The following is a 21,764-nucleotide window of genomic DNA, read 5'->3' as shown; positions in this document are numbered from 1 at the left end:
TGATTTGTCGGTGGCGAGCAGATTCAATTATTTGCCGCTGCCTTTGACCTTGATTATTGTTTATAAAATTGAAGCTAATGCGCATGCTCAAGGTATTATTTGCAGCTGAGTAACGTTTTTAACAAATTCCTGTGCACCACAACTCTTGGGAGACAAAACTGTGACGTAGATAAATACGGTCACATACCCTTTTCAAATACAAGTATATTTCGCGTCAAAACGCACTTGCGACGACGAAAAATAATAAAAAAAAAACAAAACCTAGGCGAATTTTCAACTCCGTCGTTGACGCCGGAGTAATTAATTGAACATCCAAAAACGCAGGGATACGGAAGTCAGTTTGCCGTTGACTGCTATTTTGTTCCTCTCAAGCAAAAAAGACAACTTGATGACCATGCACTAATAACTCACCATTATCCAGAATCAGAGGGAAGAACATTAGTATACATTCAGTTGTCGCATTTCCACAAGCCGCGTAACATGTGATATCAATGCCTTTCAATAAGCTTTCTTCCGAAACACCAATCTAAATATTTTGTCAAATTGAAGGGAAGCAGAACTTTAACTTCATCTCAAACATTACAGTCATACTTACATGAAGTATATCACCAGGGCTAAAAACTCTTAGATCGCGGTTTAACAGCATTGAACGTTGTGTTCAGACTTGTCAACAACATTGAACGATATTGTTGAAACCGATTCGGGTATAAAAGAATACAAAAATGTTGATAGCTAACAACTGTGAAGACTTTGGGCGTGTTCAATCCTGCCCAAATCAATTAATTTCGTTCGCAGGAAAGATACCGGAAAGGCTAGGATTTCGCCCACTGTTACAGCTAATCGGATTGCAAGAAAGGCTGTGATTCCGCCCGCTGCTGATTTGTAAAAAAATAAATAATAATTATATCCAACGACGACGTTTAACTTAAAAATATTACTAAATTTGCCTCAACTAGTATGCCCCATTTCATAACGATCAACTAGCATTCTAGCAAAAAACTTTGCACGGATTAAAATTTTGAAAGGTTTTAATTTGACACGTCAGTGTGAAAATACCTTGTACTTTGCGAGGTAAGAAAATCTCTTCCCAACCATTTCCATGTTGGTTTTGAGGTTCATTCTCAAACGCACAGGTCTAAAACACGAGTTTATTTAATAAATTTAGATCAACCAAATTAATACAGATTATAAAAGGTCGTGTTCTATTCATAAAATCTTTAAGACTAAGATTTTTCAATTACCTGTTCATGACGTAAGCCGCCAGAGCACAAGCGCTTGAGTTGACTGCAGCACGAAATATTTTCCCGCCATAACCTCCACCACATCGCTTGCATGAAACACTGACACTAAATTATTATAAGATTGATTTGAGTATTGTAGCCTGATAAATATTTAGCATGTCTTGTCTGCATAGCTGTCCTGGTATTATTGTCTTTCTTTCAACGTTTGTGGGCAAAATTGTGTTCATTAGATTTCGTCACACGTATCTTTAGTTGACGGCAAAATGATTTTACTATCAGAGGATGATTATGATGATGATTGATTATAGAACTATGAAAGGACGTCTGATAACGCCTCGATAAAATTCTGGACTTTTTATCGACCTTATTCTTTTGCGGAATACCGCTGGTGCAAGCCCCCGCAGACTGTTTTGGTATTGTTTTTATTAAAGTTGGAATGAACCTTAGCACCTTACGTGTCAGTTGTATAAAAGACTAGTTAACTTTTAACTCAGTGTACTTAAGGGCACAAAATAGTCACAAAAATATACGAACATAAAAAGACGTAGGCATGTAACCTACCTGTTCACTGGTATGTTCAAAACCTGAGCTATTGACATCTGAGTGGTCTTAGTAGATTGTGTCGCAGCGTAGACCTTCATCTCTTCCTCGCTTGGGATACAAAGACACGTCTATTTCAAAAATATTTAAAAAATTAAGGTACGTACACATGGAAATATCTACGAAAGAGAAACCGATAGCGATACAGATGTACGTTAAAAACTACTGAATTTTAGATTTAAAACAAGACATCGATGAATGAATTTATACATACGTGTGTTTCCATGTGAATGTGATGTTGTGTCCCTAGTGAAATTTCCCCGGTGATAATATGCGTTGATGACGCCATAGCTCCTGCGAACAATAAATCTGGTGTATAAATCATGAAACGGCAACGAAAGTTTGAAACTAGGGGAAATCCAGTAGAAGAGGACGTCGAATTTATTTGATGTTCTAGACGAATATTTCCGGCAGTTGCCAGCTGTTGGAGCAAAGCTGGATTTACTGTTTTGCTAAATACACCAGCAATGCTCAATATCACGAGTTTTATTCAGTGGTGAACACAAAGTTTTACCAAAAACAGGCCAATTTTTAATGTGTGTAATTGCTCGATCCTACACCTCCCACAAACTCAATTGCAATTTGAAAACAAATTTCAATTTATTTCTTACCATCAATATCGCCAAAGGTTTGATTTACAATTTGATCTGAGAAAAATGACGAGGCTTCAATTGCGTCTTGGATTGATATGATTGGTTTCTTGCAGTCGGAATACGTTATCTTCACCTTCTCAGCAGCTTCATCGGCCAAGCTTTGGCTAACTAGAGTATACATATACACATGCACGTATGATTATAAACACATATTTTCTGTTTTCTCGTACTTACAACTGCACATAATTAACATCATTTAAGACCGGCAACAATTCAAAATGAAACAAATCTATTCTTGAAATTTTGCATGGTGAATTAATAATTAAAAATCATAACCTCTATTTTTTATATGCTGAGCTTTCATTCGCTAATAACCCGGGCCTTCACCCGTGCAATTATTCTTATCACACAATTGAAAATTTCAAGGTTCTCGACGTGGTGGCAACACAGTAGGTCAAAGTGGTTTTAAGCAGGCACAGAGGTTGTCTCTCGCTAGAAAAGGCTGCATATGCACCCCTTTTTACTGCAGTGCATGACCATACGTACTTGCAATGATCATTCCAACTGCCTGGCCGGCATATTCAACATCGTCTTCACAGAATATTTTTTCCTTGCCCTCAGGCACAAAATTATTCTCACCAGGAATATCTTTTGCAGAAATATATTTTAATACGCCGGGTATTTTCTGTAACAAGAAGGACTGGTTATTGCTGTTGAGCCTGCAAAATTGTAGAGTAAAGGAATACTAAATGGTTTCCCGTGCAGGACAACAGGATAGCGTGATACTGCACGCGGGATATTGCGAGACTTTCAGAAAGCGTTGTAAACTTACTAACCAATCAAATTGCGTGTTCCATTGTAGTTATTATATAATGTTCTATCTTACATATTTCACAATGTAAATAATAATATTAAATAATTCCATTCGCACTGAACATGACCGCAGGTAAGTCTAAGTATGTTTACAATAAAAATGTGTACAAATGCTTATAATAATCCTTTTCCTTTAGCGCACGATGCCTGACGGTAGTGATTCATCGAAGCCACTTTGATGCGAGATTGTTTGTGTAAGGAATTTCTAGTACCATCACAACTGAAGTTGAAGGTCTATTCGCCCTGATTCCGCACAGAGTAAATACTGGAAACAAAAGCGATGCCCCCCCGAAAATCGACTATTTTAGATTGTGCCAGGGAGGGAAAAGGGGGGGGGGACGCGACTGCTCCTGTTTTCGGTACTTACTGTACGAGTCGTGAACGAATGATGAAAACAGTACACACTGTACCGATATTAACTTCTTAGCGTCGCTGAAATGGGAATGCTAATACAAAATTGCATCACTTAAACTAATATCGATCAATATTGATTTTCTTACCAAAACTTCAGATACGTCCACGCTTGATAGCTTACAGTTACCCTTGAAAAAAAGAATATAAAGATTATAACAATGATAATTTTAGCAGGATGTCAAAATTAGGGAGAGCACTGCCTAATTTCGGTGTACCGTGCTGAAATGTTTCGCTGTTTTGCTGCAAACGATACAGGAAAAAGTTCAATTAGAATTGTCTGGATCTTTTCCTGACATTTTCCAATTCGTTAAAGTTCTTTTTTAAAAATTCCTTTCAAGAAATCTCATCCGAGGCTGTTAAAGCTCGAGTAATGGCAAACAAGCTCTGTTCATTGGCTGGAAAATCAATTTACATGCCATGCACTGCCAATGATCCGAAATGTTTAAAACACAAATCTGAAAAGTTTGGACTGCATGTCGTATCGTTTTCCGCAAATACAGCTATCTCTCTCATTGAAGACTTCATAGATTTTTTCAACAGACCCTGTGTTCTTATTACCTTTGTCGTTGTAACAAATGCTCCATAAATTTCTCCCTCTAGCCTGGGTATATCATCTATGTATTCAGCCTCGCCTGAAGCCTAAACATTTATTTACGCAGGTTAATTTATAGAAACGATACACCTTCTCAAGAATAAATTCACAAAAATCTCTTAGCCTCCTTCCTAAACGTAAAGAAAGGTGGGCATTGGCTCATGGGAGCGAGACACTCTAGCTTTAACTCCTGTGTCTAAATTAAAAATAATTACCACCATGTGGCAAAAACAAGGATATTCGCGGGTAATTATAATAACCTTCAATTTTATTTCAAATTTCTTAGAGTAAACAAGAAAATAAATTCGAAAATTACACCTACGCCTATTTTCACTGTTGGCAACTTAATTTGAGCGAAAACCGAAATCCGTCCAAGTGATTGGCTAGCGAGATGATTTGTCAAGAAAGTAGGATCGCTTTATACTTTTTATGCGTTTGCGTGGATAAAGACGTGTGGCAGGTGGAACGGACTTATCTAAAAGGCATTTTAGAGAGGTTCACCATACCACCAATGAGAGTACACAAGCTAATCAAATGCGATATTGTCTATCAGATTAATCAATCACACGATTACTTTTTGCAGACTCAAAGTTTACATATTTAAAATCTAAAAATAAAGAAACTTGCGATTGACTTTTATTTATTTTTTACTTTTGAAGTTATGACCCAATGCTAAAACGTGTGAGCAATAGGAGTTATACAGCAGAACAATTTATATTTTAGTGTTACGGTTTAAACATACATTATCTTTGGAATACATTATAACTATACAGTTTCTTATTATACATAGTTTCCTTGATGAAACCAGTCGAATTTCTTCTTCCAATCATAATCCTGTTTTCCATTAAGAACTGAGTTTCCAGATTCAGTCTTTCTTGGCTCGATTCCTTTTCCTCCAACCAAAGTTATTCCGCGTTTGCAGAAATAACGAGGATCACAGTCGCCCGACACTGACATCACGAAGTTTACCTTCGTGGCAAAGAAGCAAAATCCAATCAGAAGAATCTTCAAAAGCATTTCGAACAATCGTAAAGAATTAGCTAAACGTTAATAAAAAAAATGCAAAAATTAATAAATTGTACAAGAATGTTTTGCCGAAGAATGTAAAATTAAAAAGCATTTAATCTAAGCATGTATTCGTTGAGGTATTTAATACTATATGATAAAAATGAGCATGTTTGAAACAAAACAAGCATATTTGAAACTTCTAGAGTGAACAATCTCGATTGATGGAAACTCTCAAGAGGAAAGCAGCCTTTTTGGGCGAAATGTATAAAAATGTAATCGAGCAACGGCAACAGTTATACTTAAACGATAATGAAACTGACCACTTGATTTGACAACGCCACGCTAGATTCTTTTACAAGCAAAAACTGCTTTGAAAATGTATTGTTTTTACGTACATTGTGACCATACAGCCTGGGCATTTGTGGCATAATGACATATTTTCATGGATAGAAATGACACAAGAACTTGATGTGAAGTCACATTACAGTTTAAAATAGAAAAAGAATACACATTGTTTTCTACTGTACTTACTTCTTGTTTTCACAACTGCTTCCAAACACTTGGCGTATGGTGTCCCGAAAAGATAAACTCCGCATATTTATAGCATTCTAGCTTCTGCACGCCAAAGGCCAGGTGGGATTTTCATCACGTTTTATCACACCAGGCCCGTCAAACGTTGGAAAGAGAATTTCCACGAAACGCAGAGATTTCAATTAAAATCGCCGTATTTTTTCAGCATCTCTTTTTAACCGCGCGGTTGCATCGCGTGTATATAGGAAGAACTTGCCATTCTAATTGCGAAATATACCGATTTCGTAACATTTTTTTATTAAACGATATGTTGCGTGTAACGTTCAGCCCACAACCTTGGTCAAATCATCTCATTTATTATATATATTAACGCGGTCATGCTATGAAGCGAGTTTCCATTTTCTGAAAAGCATCGACTCTTGGAAACGATCGAACTGTAGTTTCGATTAATATTTATCAGGCAAGAGCTTTTTTAAAATTTCGTGACGGTTCTTATTTCTCATCAGTTCCTGAAATCTTTTTGAAATAAGGTAGGATATTGGCTTACTATATCAAGCAAACTGGTAGAAGATTAGGCCACCAAGAGCGAATTTTTAGAGATGATAATGAATATTTTACATGACATGTTGTGTCGGTGAAGAAGACAAAGAGAGACCATGCAGAGAGGCCGGCAGAATGTTCCCATCATGCCAGCTACTTTTAATCTAATAGATTTTACACAAAGGATTTTCACAAAGAAAGGCAATATAAATAAATTTAACCCACAAGTATTTGATTAGTATTAACTAACTATACTTCACTATAGTCTTGATAAAAACCTCATTATTGCACGGGGTCACATATTATTATAAATGATATTATTAAAAATGGCTTCTCCTGTGGATTTGCAAGTTCGCATGCATGTACTTGTAAATTTGAGTTTGCTCTTCGTGTGGTTGCTAAGGTAAAATGAATGTGCCCTTTTCTAAAACTCTGCCCCCGCCGCCCTAAACACTTATATTATACAGTTAATGTATGCTTCCGAGGGAAATAGTGAGTTTTGTTTTCCCAAAAGTCTGAATGTTCGTCTCGGAAAACATTGAGACTCGACGGAAAATAAAACCCACTATTTCCCGAGGTAGCGTACATTAAGTGTTTTGTTATATAGGAAACAAAACAAACATGTTACACAACAATTTCATTTAAAAAAAACCCGCTTTACTTTGTTATGACAAGAAGCGGGCAAGAGTTTTTCACTGAAACATTGCATTTATTTAAAGTCATGTAACTACGAATGAATCGATCACATTTAAAATACACAGCACCTATATAACAAATTAAATTAATACAAGTCAACTGAGCTAGAGTATGAGTAGAGTTCCCAAAATAGTTCAATGAAACTTATCGATATTATGTGAAAAATCTAACACATCTGGCGCAAAAGTAAGAACAACCACCTTTTGCGAGGTTAGCTTCTACTTATTACTCCATGCAATAAAGTTACTAAATTGTCGCGTCGAAAGAGTTTTTATTGTGACGTCAAACACCTTGTTTCGTACCAGTCTCATTTGCGCGGTTTTCAGAGTTTTCATTCCACTAAAATCAATATTTAGATGGCAATAACTCGAAAAATTAAAATCCAATTTCAATTTTGATTTAGAACTTACTAACTCATTTCAAACAAAGATTCTAAAAATCTAAATTTCCATTTTATGACATGGGCACTTTAATTCAATCCCAGAATTTATTGCCTGGGTATAATTGTATTGTGATATAAATTTAATGTTTTCAAAAGAAATCTTTTTTCTAAAGAAAAAATACACCACAGCTATATATTGACCAATATAATAACGGTCGGAAATTGTTCACGCATGTGACAATATTAATCTTTTAAACATGCATGAAAGGTAAAATTTTAGCGATATGGAATCGCCACTGTTACCACGACAACATGAAGCAATTACGTCATATTTATTGTTCCTGACTGTTAGAATGGTGGTTCATATATGTTGCACACTTCTTTCCCTTTAGGAAGAAAACCACTGCCTATGTATCGAATGCGAATCGTGATTCTTCTTTAATTCCAGAAATGTAGTGAGTTATCTTACATTACTTTTTGCATAATTTATCTTAAAGTTTAATTGCACGGTGTTCTAAATGTAGAAACATAATTGATAGATGGAGATTAATTGATAGATGGACATTTAATATGCAAGATACTAATTAAATATCCTAATATAGTGGAAATCGATTTAGATTACGGGCTTCTCGTTAGAATTAGATGACGGAGAATTTTTTTTTTGAAATGTGAAGAAGTTGGAGAGTGATGTTATATGTTTCACCCCAAACGATAATTCTCTTTGTTGTGCTTGTTGTGGATTTACTATAGAATAGGCCTGCAATGATATATATTAGGTTTGTTAATTCCAAGAACCTTTATTATCGAAAGTAATTACTTCATAAAGCTGCAAAGCTGCTACAATAGATTCCGCTTTTCTGGTATCTTAGCGTAAAAGGTTTTCTAAAGATGTCGATACTAAGATAAATCGACTTTAACTTTAATACTCTTGTTAACTGACGACGTCCATATAGGTAAACGGATTACTGAACAAAGAGTGAGAGAACGGCTTAATGTCTGGTGTCCTCGCTACAACTGTTTTTTCATTTGCTCCCAAAATGTACCTGAATCATTGCGTTTTTCCGGCTTTTATGACTGCAAGGGCCCTAGGCGAGTCTGCTGCTCAACGTTATATTAATGAATCTGCAACACACATATATGTCATGTTTTGCCAACCATTTATTGAGAATAGAAATAAATGAAAGAAGTCAGAATATAATAATGGCCTAAGCATATTCATTTGGTATAGTGGCTGAAGAAGATTGGTAGTTATTCCGTAAACAAATCAAGTATATATAGCGTTAACTTATAACATATATATATTAACAATTATGTTTCGGAAAATTGTTTACTGATAAGCGGTGGTCGACCTTTAATAAGTTTCTTATACTCTGAGTTAGCCATAGATCATTCTTGAAATATAGGATCATCATTATTGTTTTGAGTGATTGGTTTCCTGAATAAAGCCATTTGGATTTTATTCTTCCAATTTCCTCTTTCGGTAGGGACTGAGTTTCCAAATTCAATCGGCTTTTGCTGCATCTTGTTTCCTCCAACCGAATCGATTCTATCAGTGCAGAAATAAACAGGATCACAATCTTTCTCAAGTGGCATACCGTAGCTCATCTTTATGGCGATAAAACAACCAATCACGAAAAACTTGAAAAACATTTTGACCAATCAGAAAGAAACTAAACACATAAGAATTGAAATATTATAAGAACTTTCATATTATACATAAAATATAGTTGAAAAGAGATTTAAATCGCTTTAAGAAAATATGGGATGCATGCAATTACTGAAACAGCGTTGAATTTACAATGCTGTTGTTTGGTATATAACATGTTTGTTTAAACTTTTAATAGATTGGATATAATGATTTACTCCCAATTTAGAATGAAAGAAAAGTGTGTAGCTTCCTAATGACTTTTGCTTTTTTTATAAAGCGATAAATTATTTCCAATAATAAAACGTTTGTGATTAGAAACAAAACTAAAAAAAATTGTATGAATCGATCAAAGATGGATATGCAGAGATCGAACTTTGCAGATCGCTGTAATTTTACCTAATCGCATGCATAATTATTAATATATATGTAGCCTACATTTTGAACTTATACGAATCAGGAACAGTATAAAAAAAGCTGATCAGATACACTTACTTTTTAACGATGAATAGTCTTTCAAATACTTGGCGATTGGTTTTAGACGAAAATCAAACGCAAATCCACATATATATATAGCCTTTTCCCCGTGAAAAAGTGAAAAATTCAAGACTTCCGCACGCCACAGGCCAACTGGGAACGTTGTTTCATCACACCAGTGGCCGTCCAATGTTGCACTGTGAGTTTTCAACCTTTGCGGTGAGTTCAATTAAAATCGCCATGTTTTGCTAAATTTTCGTGGAGCATTATAAAAAGAATAATTTGTTTTCTATATTTAAAAACACACTCTCTTTCATGCGGTGAAAATTCAATTAAAAAAAACTAGCTGCATGTAAACACTCGGCAGATATCGCTTAATAACATTATAATGCATATGAAATAAAGCAGTATTAATTGTGTGAATGTTAATTTCGCCAAACATAAGTAATGCAATACGTTGATATTAACTAGTGTTCTTTTTTTTTGACACGAATTTCGTGACAAATATATATGAGAATATTGATTAGCTACATCTATTTATCACTTATTCATTTCAACAAATATATCATGTTGCTCAGGCGTGATGACCTTCCTCATTTGTACTGCGGAATATTAGGGAAAATATTACACATGAGTTTTTTTTCTAAACCTTCATATTGAAAAGAATTATTAGGAAAAATCTATACGATCATGCAGTTCAAGAATTGATTCGCCTCTTTACGCGCGAATATTTTCCTTCCTCTGATGTCAACTTTAGCTTTCAATTCCTGGGTTTTACGAAATTATCTTTATAAATGACTTCGCCAACGCAAACAAAATATTAATTGAACGTGGGTGAAACTGTTAAAAACACTCGTACGTCGTCCCTTACTCCTACTCATTTCTTTAACAAAACATATAGATTCATGCATTATATAAATATAGAATTTCATTAATACTAACAGATAGTGTTTCGGCGTCATCAAAAATAATAAGAATGATGAAATATAAGAAAGGAAGAAGAATATTTTACAGAAAGAGATTTCACACCTGGCGACCGATCAGGCTTACATTGTGTAGCGAAACCGCACAATAAGATCTATAAAATTGCACATTTTTTCGCACAAGAAATTTCCGTCAATTGAAACTTCACCCTTAAATGACAATGCAAGCTATCTTTTTTATCTTAATGAAAAGGAATATAAAAAACTCCAATTGACATGTCCACACAGGAAATAATTCATAGGAGTGGCGTGGTCAGGAATTTTGACAAATATAAAACCTTTCTTTAAAACTATTATTTGGGAGGAGCAACGTTAGTGATTATCCCACGTTTGACGTAGGAAAGCTGAAGCCCATTAAGTTCAGGATACTTATTTCTTTATTCATTTGATTGGTTGATGGCCACGTGAGCAAGATAGCGTGTTACATACCTTCCACGTGCCTGAGGGGGGGGGGGTTGTGTCTTGTTTGTTTAGTTGATTGTTGCCCGGGGACAATATAGGTAATTTGGCGTAATAAAAGTAAATTTTTAGTACTTTTAAATAAATCTCAACTAAATCTTTAAGCAAGGGAGCCACTTCGACGCCAGTAAGTATCTACCTAATATGAACGAGTTTTGTGATTGGCCTTTTGTAACAATAGTGAACAGTGTTTATGATTCGTTCTTTTGGAAGTCAATTTCTATAGTTCATTGTATTTTATTGTTATCATAAAGCTTGTTCATATAGGTACGTACTGAGGAAATTCGACCCTGGCGCTGCTGATTTTTTGAAAAAACCTCGAATGCATGGCACAATAAAGTTTGTCTATATAAGACTTTTAAATATAATTTTGAACATTTGCTATTTGATTCACAAACCAGATAAACGTTTGCATGATTTTTCACTTCCGAGTGATACTATTGGTTTCAATTTCCGGTTTGATCAATCAGTTTATTGAAATGTAATTGTGGATGAAAAGGAGGCATTCATCGTGTGCAGTAACGGCGGTACGTGGCGATTTCGACACAATCTGGCCGTAATTAAGCGAAGGTCGCGAAAGATACAAAATTCATGCATGCATATGGCATCAAAAACATGCCGAAACCTGGTTAATTATATACATGCTAAAGTATAACAGTAGGACACTTCGTATTCGCAAAGAAAAAACAGTCAAATTACAATTACCTGTAATTTTGCAGTGGTTTTCGTCATGGGCTGTGTCAAAGGAAATTCACTTGGAGTTGTATCAAAACTTTGTTGTCCTGAAGATATCGGTCTTACATACGGAACAGCAGCAGAAATCACTCTGGAACTTGCTTTATCACCAAGAAGACTAAGATAAAACTAATCAAAAGAAAAACAAAATGATTATATTATAAAGAGATCTATTGTGTTTCAGCAATTAGATTCTTGAGCCAAAAAGGTTAGTTTTTATTTAGTCCGACGTAACTGCAGTTTTAAAATCATGTTTCCTCACACGGTAATGCATATATGAGAGAACTAAGCAGTCGCGTAGCCGTTCTGACGATTTGGCGCCCCGTTTGGCTGATTACACTATACCGAATTCATAGTGTAAACCGAGCTTAATAAACACTAAAATCTTAGCATAAGGGGAAAAAACCATCAGGCTGGGCTAAGCTACTGAGACACGTCGTGACTGCATAGCATAAGTCGTCTTACCTTATAAAACAAAGAAAGAGCCAAACTTTTGCGATATTCTGCACTTGCAGTGAGTGGTGTTGACTCTGGTATAATTTCTTTACCCAATGCATTCATACAACCTATATTGTTGATATCAGAAAGTGAACTGGGAACGTAAATGAATTTACAATATATTTGTGGTGATATATAGAGACTAAAGTTAGACTAGGATTAAAGACTAAGGTAGACTAAAGATAGACTAGGACTAAGATAGTTATTGAACATCAAGAATTTGAACCAAATTTAAAACACTTGGGAATGATGTCTGTACCAAATTAAAAGGATTAAGTCAGTGTTGGTGTAGTCAAGATTATTAACTTGCACGTCGTGCTTTCCTGTTTTCAACGGAGAGATGGCACGGGTGAATTATAAATTTGTCCCATACATTTTGTCCAACTCTGACCCTAACGCTAACCCTAACCCTATAAATCCCCATATATATTGTATGGGGATTTATAAATAAATTAATTAAATAATTAAATAATTATACATATCAGAAGCGAGGGATATTTGGAGATTCGCAAAGTTTTCACAACGTGTTTTTGAAATTCTTACCTTTTAATGTTTCAGAGTCGAGAATATTCTTTCCTGAAAGATACTGCTGTGTACCGCTTGCCCGAAACTAAACAAAATTTTAAACAGCATTTTATGACAAAAATGTAGTAAAAGTTTAATGAACACAAAACTCCGAAAATGAACTTTTTTTAATATATTCTCGAGCTTTCGACTGTACAATAGTCTGTGCATCCACCATTAAATATATTTTTGGCTGGTACTCATGCAGAGGATTACAACGCTGGCCTTTAGGTAGAGGTGTCGGGAAGTTTTTGTTGTCTAATTTAAAAAGATTCAATATTTCGTGCAATTATAATTACATATTACATTATAAGCCTTAAAAAATTACGCCGGATTTCGGATGTTCGATGATCGAAATGATTTTTTTATTAACCTATGTAATAAACAAAATTTCGCTTCATGTTCGCTGAGAAAGTCATATCGTCTTCTCGGTTTTTCTTAACGGTCAGAAGTTTATTCGTTTTATGTCACGTCATAGATTAAAAGTGCTGAAAACTCGAAATTGAGGTGCGACAGGACGAGAAACATACGTATGAAGTGTGGGTGTGATGCAATGGCGATTTCACACAACTGATCTCACGATCTCACACAGCATTCATCATACCTACCGGAGAAAGCTTCACACCACCAAACATTAAACTTGGAATTCCTTTTATCGCATAGGTTGAGTCCATCGTAGCCTTGAATCCAGCATTGACGTACGCATGCGCATTCTAATGTAGGAATTAAACGACAATGTAACCAAGAGCTGCGTGGCAAGCTCGTCTAACAACGTCGCATCAAATGTGGTATAAACCAGACGAATATATGATTACGAAACCCCGGCTGTGTTAAAACATTTGTGGAAACATTTTTTTTGGGCGGGAGGGATTCAAATACATAAAATAATAAATATTGACCTAGAAGTAAGTTTCGTCCGTCGGCGCTGGGGGAAACAAGTAAATACGGAGAATAAAATCTCGTGTTCTGAAAAATTAACAAGCGCTTTTCTTACCTGGTGTCGTGGCATGATTTTAAAGGTGCTTACAAATTCATCACTGGCAGTAAACGGAATATCGATTCTGAGGAGCACCTGGAGAAAATTATATTACAACAATGACGATGTTAATGAAAAATTATTGGGGCAGATTGTATTTGGCCTGGACGGGAAAACGCTTACCTTGTTCCGCATGTCAACATTTAGAAAATCTTCCAAACCATAGGACTGTGTTGATCCATCAACTTTACCTAAAATAGAAAATTGTTGTAAAAAGTGTGTTTTGAAGAAGAAATGAGTCTTTAGTCTTTACCAATAACAACAGTGGCTCCAACAGCGCACATTATTATAACATATCTGACGGAAAATCACGATGCTTGTGAATCATCATCAGATTTCCAGCCCAGCAGCCAACCTATTTAAGATAGAAGGGAAAATTGGAATTATTAGTCCAATATCATTCTGCTAAATGGTAACAAAATTAATGCATTAAATTTTGCTGTATATTACTTAAATTTGTTTGATTGGGCGTATTCTGCGGAAGTCTGGAATAAATCTGATGCTCTAATCTCGTTGAATTTGTACAAAACTGAAACCGATTCTGGAAATTATAAGGGAACGTTGTCCGCCCTGCATGCCCCGCACCCTTCGCTACTACTGGTTAACCAAGTTAACACAGGGAATGTTGACCCCCCTGCATATCCCGCACCCCTCGCCGCCACATGCTATCCTAGTTAACATAGAGAATGTTGTCCCCCTTGCATGCCCCACATCCTCACCCCCCCCCCACATGCTATTCTAGTTAGCATGCTGAAGAAGTATTTTTAATAAATCGTGATATTTTTGTTAATACTTACATTTCTGACTGGGACGTTGGCAATCTAAAAAAAAATGAAAAAAATTACAAGGTGTATATTATTAATTAACAGCTTCATGCTTAGGTGGTAAGTAAGTACATGGAACAGTACCCTAGTTACACTGTGGCAGTGGGCTGGTTGCTCGAAAGTCAGTGTAGTCTAACAACCGCAGTCGACGTTTTTATATCAACTCTATAGTCTTAAGGTGCGGTAATACGGTGGGAGATGTTGCAGGGAGAGATTTAAACGTGTGTGCAATTGTGAACAATATAAAAACATATTGTTAAGGGTTTTTTCGGGAAAGACCTTGATTTGGAGAGGTTGTTGCAAGGTGTAAACAACAGGTGGGATAAATATTTCACTTTTTACGCCAGTTCACCAAAATTACATGAAATAGTAAATATTTTTCCATTTCCGCCTGTTCCCCAATTACACGAGCTATTTTCTCATGCGATGTCATGAAACACCCCGTGTGACCATTGGTATTATTCGCAACAAAACAACAAACTCAATGAATAACTTAAATCTTATACAACAAAAGTGGAATGATGCAAAATATGAATGAACGCGAAGCTCTAGGAAAATCGTATTAACGATATTCACGAGGAGTGAAGAAGCTGATCGAGTTTTAACTACAGTAACAAGCAAGGCATTCGAGCAAAACTTGTTTCAGGCAATATGTTAAAAAAGAAATATATTTACCATTATTGGTTAACAGAACTAACTGCTTTATCGTTCATAATTTCATGAAAGTAAATGTATATTTTGCCGCATTTACTTTACCTTCTTGATATGAATTGCAAGAGTTTTAAATGACTTGGATTTGGAAGAATTGGCTCTCAGCTCTCCGATCATTTTGTTTAGAGAGATTGCTGCACCAAGCTGCAAAGCTGTCTCAGTTACCTAAATTTGCAGATTTGAGTTTGTAGAGTTCAGATTGCCGAGGATAATGCGGTACATTTGAATTGTAAAGTTAGGATTACTGAGATTAATAGAGGGATTAAGTTACTGGGATTATGAAGTTTAAGTTGAAGGTTGGATGAGATCAGTGTGCATGCATGTGAAGCAGCAGATCTTGTTTTAAGTTTAAGTTAAGTCACGTAACACAAACAATGGAAACAAACTATATTACCTGTACGGTATTTAGTTCAGGAACATCAGCAATATTAATGAAAACGTCATAATTACCATCGTTTTTGTAAACACCTGAATATATATATGCAGTACGTCAGTTTCTTGTGCAACGATAGAATGAATTACAATTATAATTACAGATCAAGTCGTATCTATCGAGTCAAGTTCATATCAGTGATACTACCAAACCCAATTTTGACGGAAAAGCATAGTGTAGCCAACCTGATCAATCAGTTATTACGTTTTCGGTTGCGTTATGAATAAAAAGTCATACAAAAAAACTGTAATTTTCTCAAGAACTACCTTTTCCAGTGTTACCAGCGACCAATCTGATGGCCTCAGAGTGATGTGAATCCAGTATCGTATAGAGATCCTTCAAAGATGTAGGTTTAAACCATAACGGGTGTGCAGACATTTCTCCCTCACTGAAGCAACAACCGTGACATGTTTTAATCTCATCACAACATTTTCTTTGACATCTGCGAAGGTCCTGGACATAGTTCGAAACGTATTACATAATGATTTTTTTACCCTCATGGATACAGTTGCAAAAGAGCTGCAGGTATGTAGGAACCACCCAGAGGTATGGTAGTATGCAGGACCACCCAGAGGTATGGTAGTATGAAGGACCACCCAGAGGTATGGTAGTATGAAGGACCACCCAGAGGTATGGTAGTATGAAGGACCACCCAGAGGTATGGTAGTATGCAGGACCACCCAGAGGTATGGTAGTATATAGGAACCACCCAGCGGTATGTTACTATGCAGGAACCACCAAGAGGTATGGTAATATGCAGGAACCACCCAGTGGTATGGTAGTATATAGGAACCACCCAGAGGTATGTTATTATGCAGGAACCACCAAGAGGTATGGTAATATGCAGGAACCACCCAGTGGTATGGTAGTATATAGGAACCACCCAGCGGTATGTTAATACGCAGGAACCACCAAGAGGTATGGTAATATACAGGAACCACCCAGAGGTATGGTAGTATATAGGAACCACCCAGCGGAAGGTTACTATGCAGGAACCACCAAGAGGTATGGTAATAATAAGAACCACCCAGAGGTATGGTAGCATATAGGAACCACCCAGCGGAAGGTTACTATGCAGGAACCACCAAGAGGTATGATAAAATGCAGGAACCACCCAGAGGTGGAACTATTTAATAGTGGGATAGATTGTACAATTTTGCGCCAACTGAGAGACTATCTAAAACTAAGGATAGTGCGGCTCCTCCCCCACACCCCCTGATTATAGCTTTGTGGGGGTACAGAACCTTGGTGTGTGAAAGTTGGCTGAGGGTAAAAAAAGTGGGAAAGACATAAAAAAGCTCATGGTTTGACCGCATATTATATACCTCAATATCAATGGGATTTTCATCTTTCGCAAACGATTTCATCGCATCAAGTATGGGACGGAAACCTAAACATTAATAATAAATTAGGATAAACCATGTTGTGTTTTAATAGTTAGGAAAAGTGTATGTTGTAGGAGTGCATACTAGATACATACACCTTAACGAAAACATGCATCAAACTTCAAATGGCAAATTAACATTTTATTCCGTGTGCAAGAAATGACGCCGCCATTTTCCACAAAGATAATTGGGGAGAGGAATAGCTGCAGCGTGACCTGCCCCTCCCTCCTTGCCCCCACGTTTTAGGATAAAATCATCGAGGTCATCCTTCGAGTTTGAAATTGCCATATTCTATTTCTCTATATGTGTGACAGTGCCGAGATAAGCAGGTTGGGTGGAAACCTCATGCCATTAAGTTTTTTCTTTCATTTTTTCATAATAGCGGTTTAAACTCGCACTAAAGCATCGTTTTAAAGCTTCAAAATGTCTTTTACCTGTACAACGACATAAGTTGCCATCAAAACCATCTTCAATATCTTGTCGTCGGTTGAGCATTTCCCGAGAGTAATCTTTTAGAAAACAAACGAAAATGAAGAAGGGTTCATTAATTGTAACTCAGGAGTTGGCACAAAAAGGAACTAATGCGAGAGTGAAAAACAGTCACCAACCTAACGATCCACCATTTTCCTCCATATGTTTGGGGGACATATTATGGATATGACTATACTATGTTGTCATAAAACTACTCTTGCATTAGTTGCATATGACATTCCTATTTGCAGCCTTTTGCCATTTCAGGTGGATATTAATATACATTAATTCAAACACTAGCAAACATATACCGCAACCGACTGTGGTTTAGAATTTTGTTTCATATTTCAAATGGGTCGTAAAACTCTCGCGGTTTGTAGGAGCCAGTCGAATAAATGTCTCGGACGTGTCAAATTTCAAATCTTAATATTAATAGGAACAATGGTGGACTGAAATATCACATTACTCTTTTGCTTACGATGGGCTTAATTAGTAATTAAAGTGTGGTGCATCATGGGCACCAATAAAGATTGATTACAGGGTGCAATCATGCGAGGGGGTGGTAGGCACTGTAGGTACCTATAGCTACTATCTTGGTAGTGGGTTGGTTGATGTTTAGGTCGGTAGGTTACGTAGTTTTTGCCTGCAAAAATAATTATAGCAATTTTTTCCTTCTCGTCTTGTATTCTTACCCGTACATATTCATTACCATTCCCGGAGTGCAAAAACCACACTGACTGCCATTATATTGCGCAATACGTTCTTGAATAGGATGATAACCAGAGCGGCTGCTGTTGAAAGAGTAAAAGGAATCAGAAATATTGGTTCACTTTTTTCATGTAAGTTGGGTATTGCAAACGCCGAAATACTTGAAATACGACGAACGTAGTGGGATTTCTTGCTATAAAGTGTGATATATTTATCTGCCTTGAACATATATATAGTATGAAAGTGATAAATATTGCTCAAGAACGGCGGAAGAGCTTTAAGTGATGTGGAAATATTCATATATTCATGTTAGCAGGCCGTATGAACATCAATTTCAAAAAGAACTAACAATGCTGAAGGTGAATATATAAATATTAGCCCCCTTCCCCCTACTTCCGCCGTTCTTGTTGCTAAATTGAGAGACGTTTTGCTGGTGTTACTATTGACTTCAGTCTGTTACAGGAAAAAAGGAAAGCACATTTCGGACTCCAAAGAATAGCCAAATTCAAGGAGTGAAAATTTACCTCCCCAATCCTTCAGTCGTTGTAATCTTACATCCATCCACAGCGAAGAGAGGAAGAAGACACTGTAAAATTAACGAAATATATGTCACTAAAGACCTTCATCAGCAGGCAATTTGATGAAATATAAGAAAAAATCGTGCTACGAAAAGCAATAGATAGGATTCAATTCTTAGCATGTTAAACTCTGAGCATACAGAGGACCTTGTCAGCGGCTTTTCCATTGTGTTAAGGTAGGGACTTTCCCCCAAAATGTACATCTTCTAGTAATGTATGGGGAAGTTTGTTCACTAGGGAAGAGTTAGTCCTAATATTGATGAGTGTATATTTCGTAATCGATGCTTATTTTATATCGACGATTCATACACAACCTTAAATTAAACCTTATTCTGATAATGATTTTAGTTTCTCAACAAATAGTCGGGAGCGGTTTTAAATCTTTCTAGTCGTAAACATATAACATTGCCGAGGAAAGAAGCGAAATTTATTTTCTAAAAAATGCATCTTACGCTGTTGACGGCCATCACTTTGTCCTTCTTCGTGGCTGGATCTTGTTTTGTCAACACCACAACACAGGCGCCACACCCACCTTCTTGGCATGTCACCTTAGTACCTAGAAGATGATATTAAACACACACATGATCGTTGTGATGAAAATACTGCCTAAACCTGAGGAATAAAAATTTAGGTTGAGTTTGCGTTAGACCTTTTAACCGCTTTTATTCTCGCAATGCCTACGGTAGTTGATACTGAAAGTCAATTTAAGTTGTGATGACACTATGTAAAGTCTATGTTCGAGAAAAATTTAGTTTAGCAAAGAAACAGAATATTGGCATTTGGCAAGGTCTCCTTATAAACTAAATCGCTCTCAAAAACAGTGATATCAAAACATGACTGAAAATGTTCCATACCTTTCAGTCCAGGTTGTGATCTGAGCCATTCATTAAACGATGTCGTTGAACTTGTGTTTGAAATAAGATACTTCACACCGTTAACTTCAAGGCGCACTGTAACTACTGGTTCCTCGGACATTTTCGTGTAGAATCACGAACGATCACTGTCACTCTATTGATATCTGGACTGAAGCAATGAAAATACAAATCCTGTTTGCCACTTAGTAGTGGAATTGGTTTTACTAAGGAATGGTACACAGGTAGCGTCGGCTAGGGTTGAATATAGGAATTATTCCTCTTGGAATCCCTAAATTAGAATCATGTGCCTAGTACAACCTACTCTACTGTCTATACAGAATGCATGAACGAAAGTTTCCTTAAATCAGTGAGATTCCGTACCTGGTACTCTGGGGTTTTTCCACGTGAGCATGGTTCAAATTTGGAATTATTGATACAAGTGATGTTTGAAAATTTTGCCGAAATCGGACTCGCTGCACGGACGAGTTTTTGTTTAACGTTACGTTAGCATGATAAAATCGCTACGTTGAGTCTTGAGATCTTTTAGAATAAAATTTTCAATGATAGTCTGAAAATTATACTCTCTTGTTTCACTTTTTTAAACTCTCAACTTCTATAAAGAAAACGGCGAAGGGAAATTTAGCTTGCGCGAAAAATACAGTCATCAGTGCAGCGATTGCTTGCTGTAACAAATTTATTTGAGTTCATCAAGGAGTCGAAGGAATACGGACCAGGGTCAAACAGTCGCGTAGCCAGCCTGACGATTTGTCCCGCTATGCTAATATTTTGGAGTTCATTGACTGTGAAAACAACGAATTTCTAAAGAAATGAATAAATATAATAACTCGAAATTTACATAGCGGGCAATATCGTCAGCTGGCTACGGCACAGGGGTCAAAGGAGAATGTAAACAGTGGAGTGAGAAAAATATTTGTGAAAATATTTCCTCTGCTACGGACGTTTGTCGTCGAAAAATGTCATATGCCAAGATGTCAGCATAACCTGGTACATAGGGTATTATCTTAGTCGCGACCGCAAATTACATACAAATTACCGGTTTTCATACATTCAGCAGTAACATCTTCACTGCTGAATGTATGTAAACCGGTAATTTGTCATAAATCGCCATATTTAATGCACACAATTAACTACAAGATAATACGATTAAATATCGAAGCTATAGGCTTCGTTGTAAGCCCATGCACGTACGTCGTAGGAAGTACTGTTAGTGTTGGGGCAACAAGGTTTTAACCAAAATTCTTCTGCTTACACGAAGAAATACAACAAGCTATGGGGATTGTCGGCTAGTGTGTATAATACTGCCGCCGGTGGTACGAGCCTTGGACTTATGTAATGATGTTTATCGAACGAATTTGCCGACATGCGCATGTCTCGATTATAATGATATTTTGACAATATTGAATTTGAGTACTCTTAATATTGAGTACAAAGTCCAAGGACAATACCGGTTTGGGAAATTTTTTTTACACTTCAAAACCATATGTGTTTATCCCTGTATTTCACAGTCGGGCGCTCTGTGTCATTACTACATTACATGCAAGAGCAACTCCCATGCAGATATCAAGAAAGAACCATACTCTAGACTGATTGTATTCTCGATTTGTCCACATGCATAGGTTGAACGGATTCGTGTTTTTGCTAGACATTTGGCATATCGACCGTATAAACAGTAGATGTTTTGTAATACCTCGACGGTTCGGGTATATGGTTATTTATAAAGCTAGGATACTTGCATTCCTGGCATCGCACGAAAATGTTACCGTTTATTCGACAACGCATTTACGTTTTACAAGTACATCATATTGGTGAAATACCTGCGACTCACTTGTTTCTTTTGAAACCGTCTTGAAAGCCTGGCTGTTCTTATTCCATATAAATTGATCACCTCACCTATTTGACCAGCAGCGGAAAC

General features: G+C 36.5%; 2 protein-coding genes across 2 annotated transcripts in view; both read right to left on the bottom strand.

The window, feature by feature from the left end:
* Positions 1–14,153, bottom strand: part of LOC114534120 (xanthine dehydrogenase/oxidase-like) — a 22,911-nt gene extending 8,758 nt beyond the window's left edge. The window contains exons 1-16 of the mRNA XM_028555666.1: positions 14,121–14,153; positions 13,991–14,058; positions 13,826–13,903; positions 13,440–13,544; positions 12,811–12,877; positions 12,235–12,335; positions 11,740–11,898; positions 4,280–4,360; positions 3,808–3,849; positions 2,981–3,119; positions 2,453–2,602; positions 2,056–2,135; positions 1,803–1,912; positions 1,242–1,346; positions 1,057–1,135; positions 412–526 (exon numbers count right to left, since the gene is read on the bottom strand). Of these exons, the coding sequence (XP_028411467.1) occupies positions 412–526; positions 1,057–1,135; positions 1,242–1,346; positions 1,803–1,912; positions 2,056–2,135; positions 2,453–2,602; positions 2,981–3,119; positions 3,808–3,849; positions 4,280–4,360; positions 11,740–11,898; positions 12,235–12,335; positions 12,811–12,877; positions 13,440–13,544; positions 13,826–13,903; positions 13,991–14,058; positions 14,121–14,151 (1,510 nt within the window). The 5' untranslated portion in view covers positions 14,152–14,153. The remainder of the gene's footprint in view (positions 1–411; positions 527–1,056; positions 1,136–1,241; positions 1,347–1,802; positions 1,913–2,055; positions 2,136–2,452; positions 2,603–2,980; positions 3,120–3,807; positions 3,850–4,279; positions 4,361–11,739; positions 11,899–12,234; positions 12,336–12,810; positions 12,878–13,439; positions 13,545–13,825; positions 13,904–13,990; positions 14,059–14,120) is intronic.
* Positions 14,147–21,764, bottom strand: LOC114534121 (abscisic-aldehyde oxidase-like). The gene is given in 13 exon segments (XM_028555667.1): positions 14,147–14,222; positions 14,665–14,688; positions 15,448–15,567; positions 15,797–15,870; positions 16,102–16,288; positions 17,161–17,225; positions 17,655–17,701; positions 17,703–17,729; positions 18,384–18,482; positions 18,924–18,985; positions 19,430–19,533; positions 19,832–20,000; positions 21,678–21,764. Coding segments are annotated over 12 exon segments (999 nt in total). The 5' UTR covers positions 19,953–20,000; positions 21,678–21,764; the 3' UTR covers positions 14,147–14,153.

The sequence above is a fragment of the Dendronephthya gigantea genome, unplaced genomic scaffold (genome assembly GCF_004324835.1).
Source record: "Dendronephthya gigantea isolate DGI-Jeju-01 unplaced genomic scaffold, DenGig_1.0 000097F, whole genome shotgun sequence".
Classification (NCBI taxonomy): domain Eukaryota; kingdom Metazoa; phylum Cnidaria; class Anthozoa; order Malacalcyonacea; family Nephtheidae; genus Dendronephthya; species Dendronephthya gigantea.
This window is presented reverse-complemented; position numbering and strand designations above follow the sequence as displayed.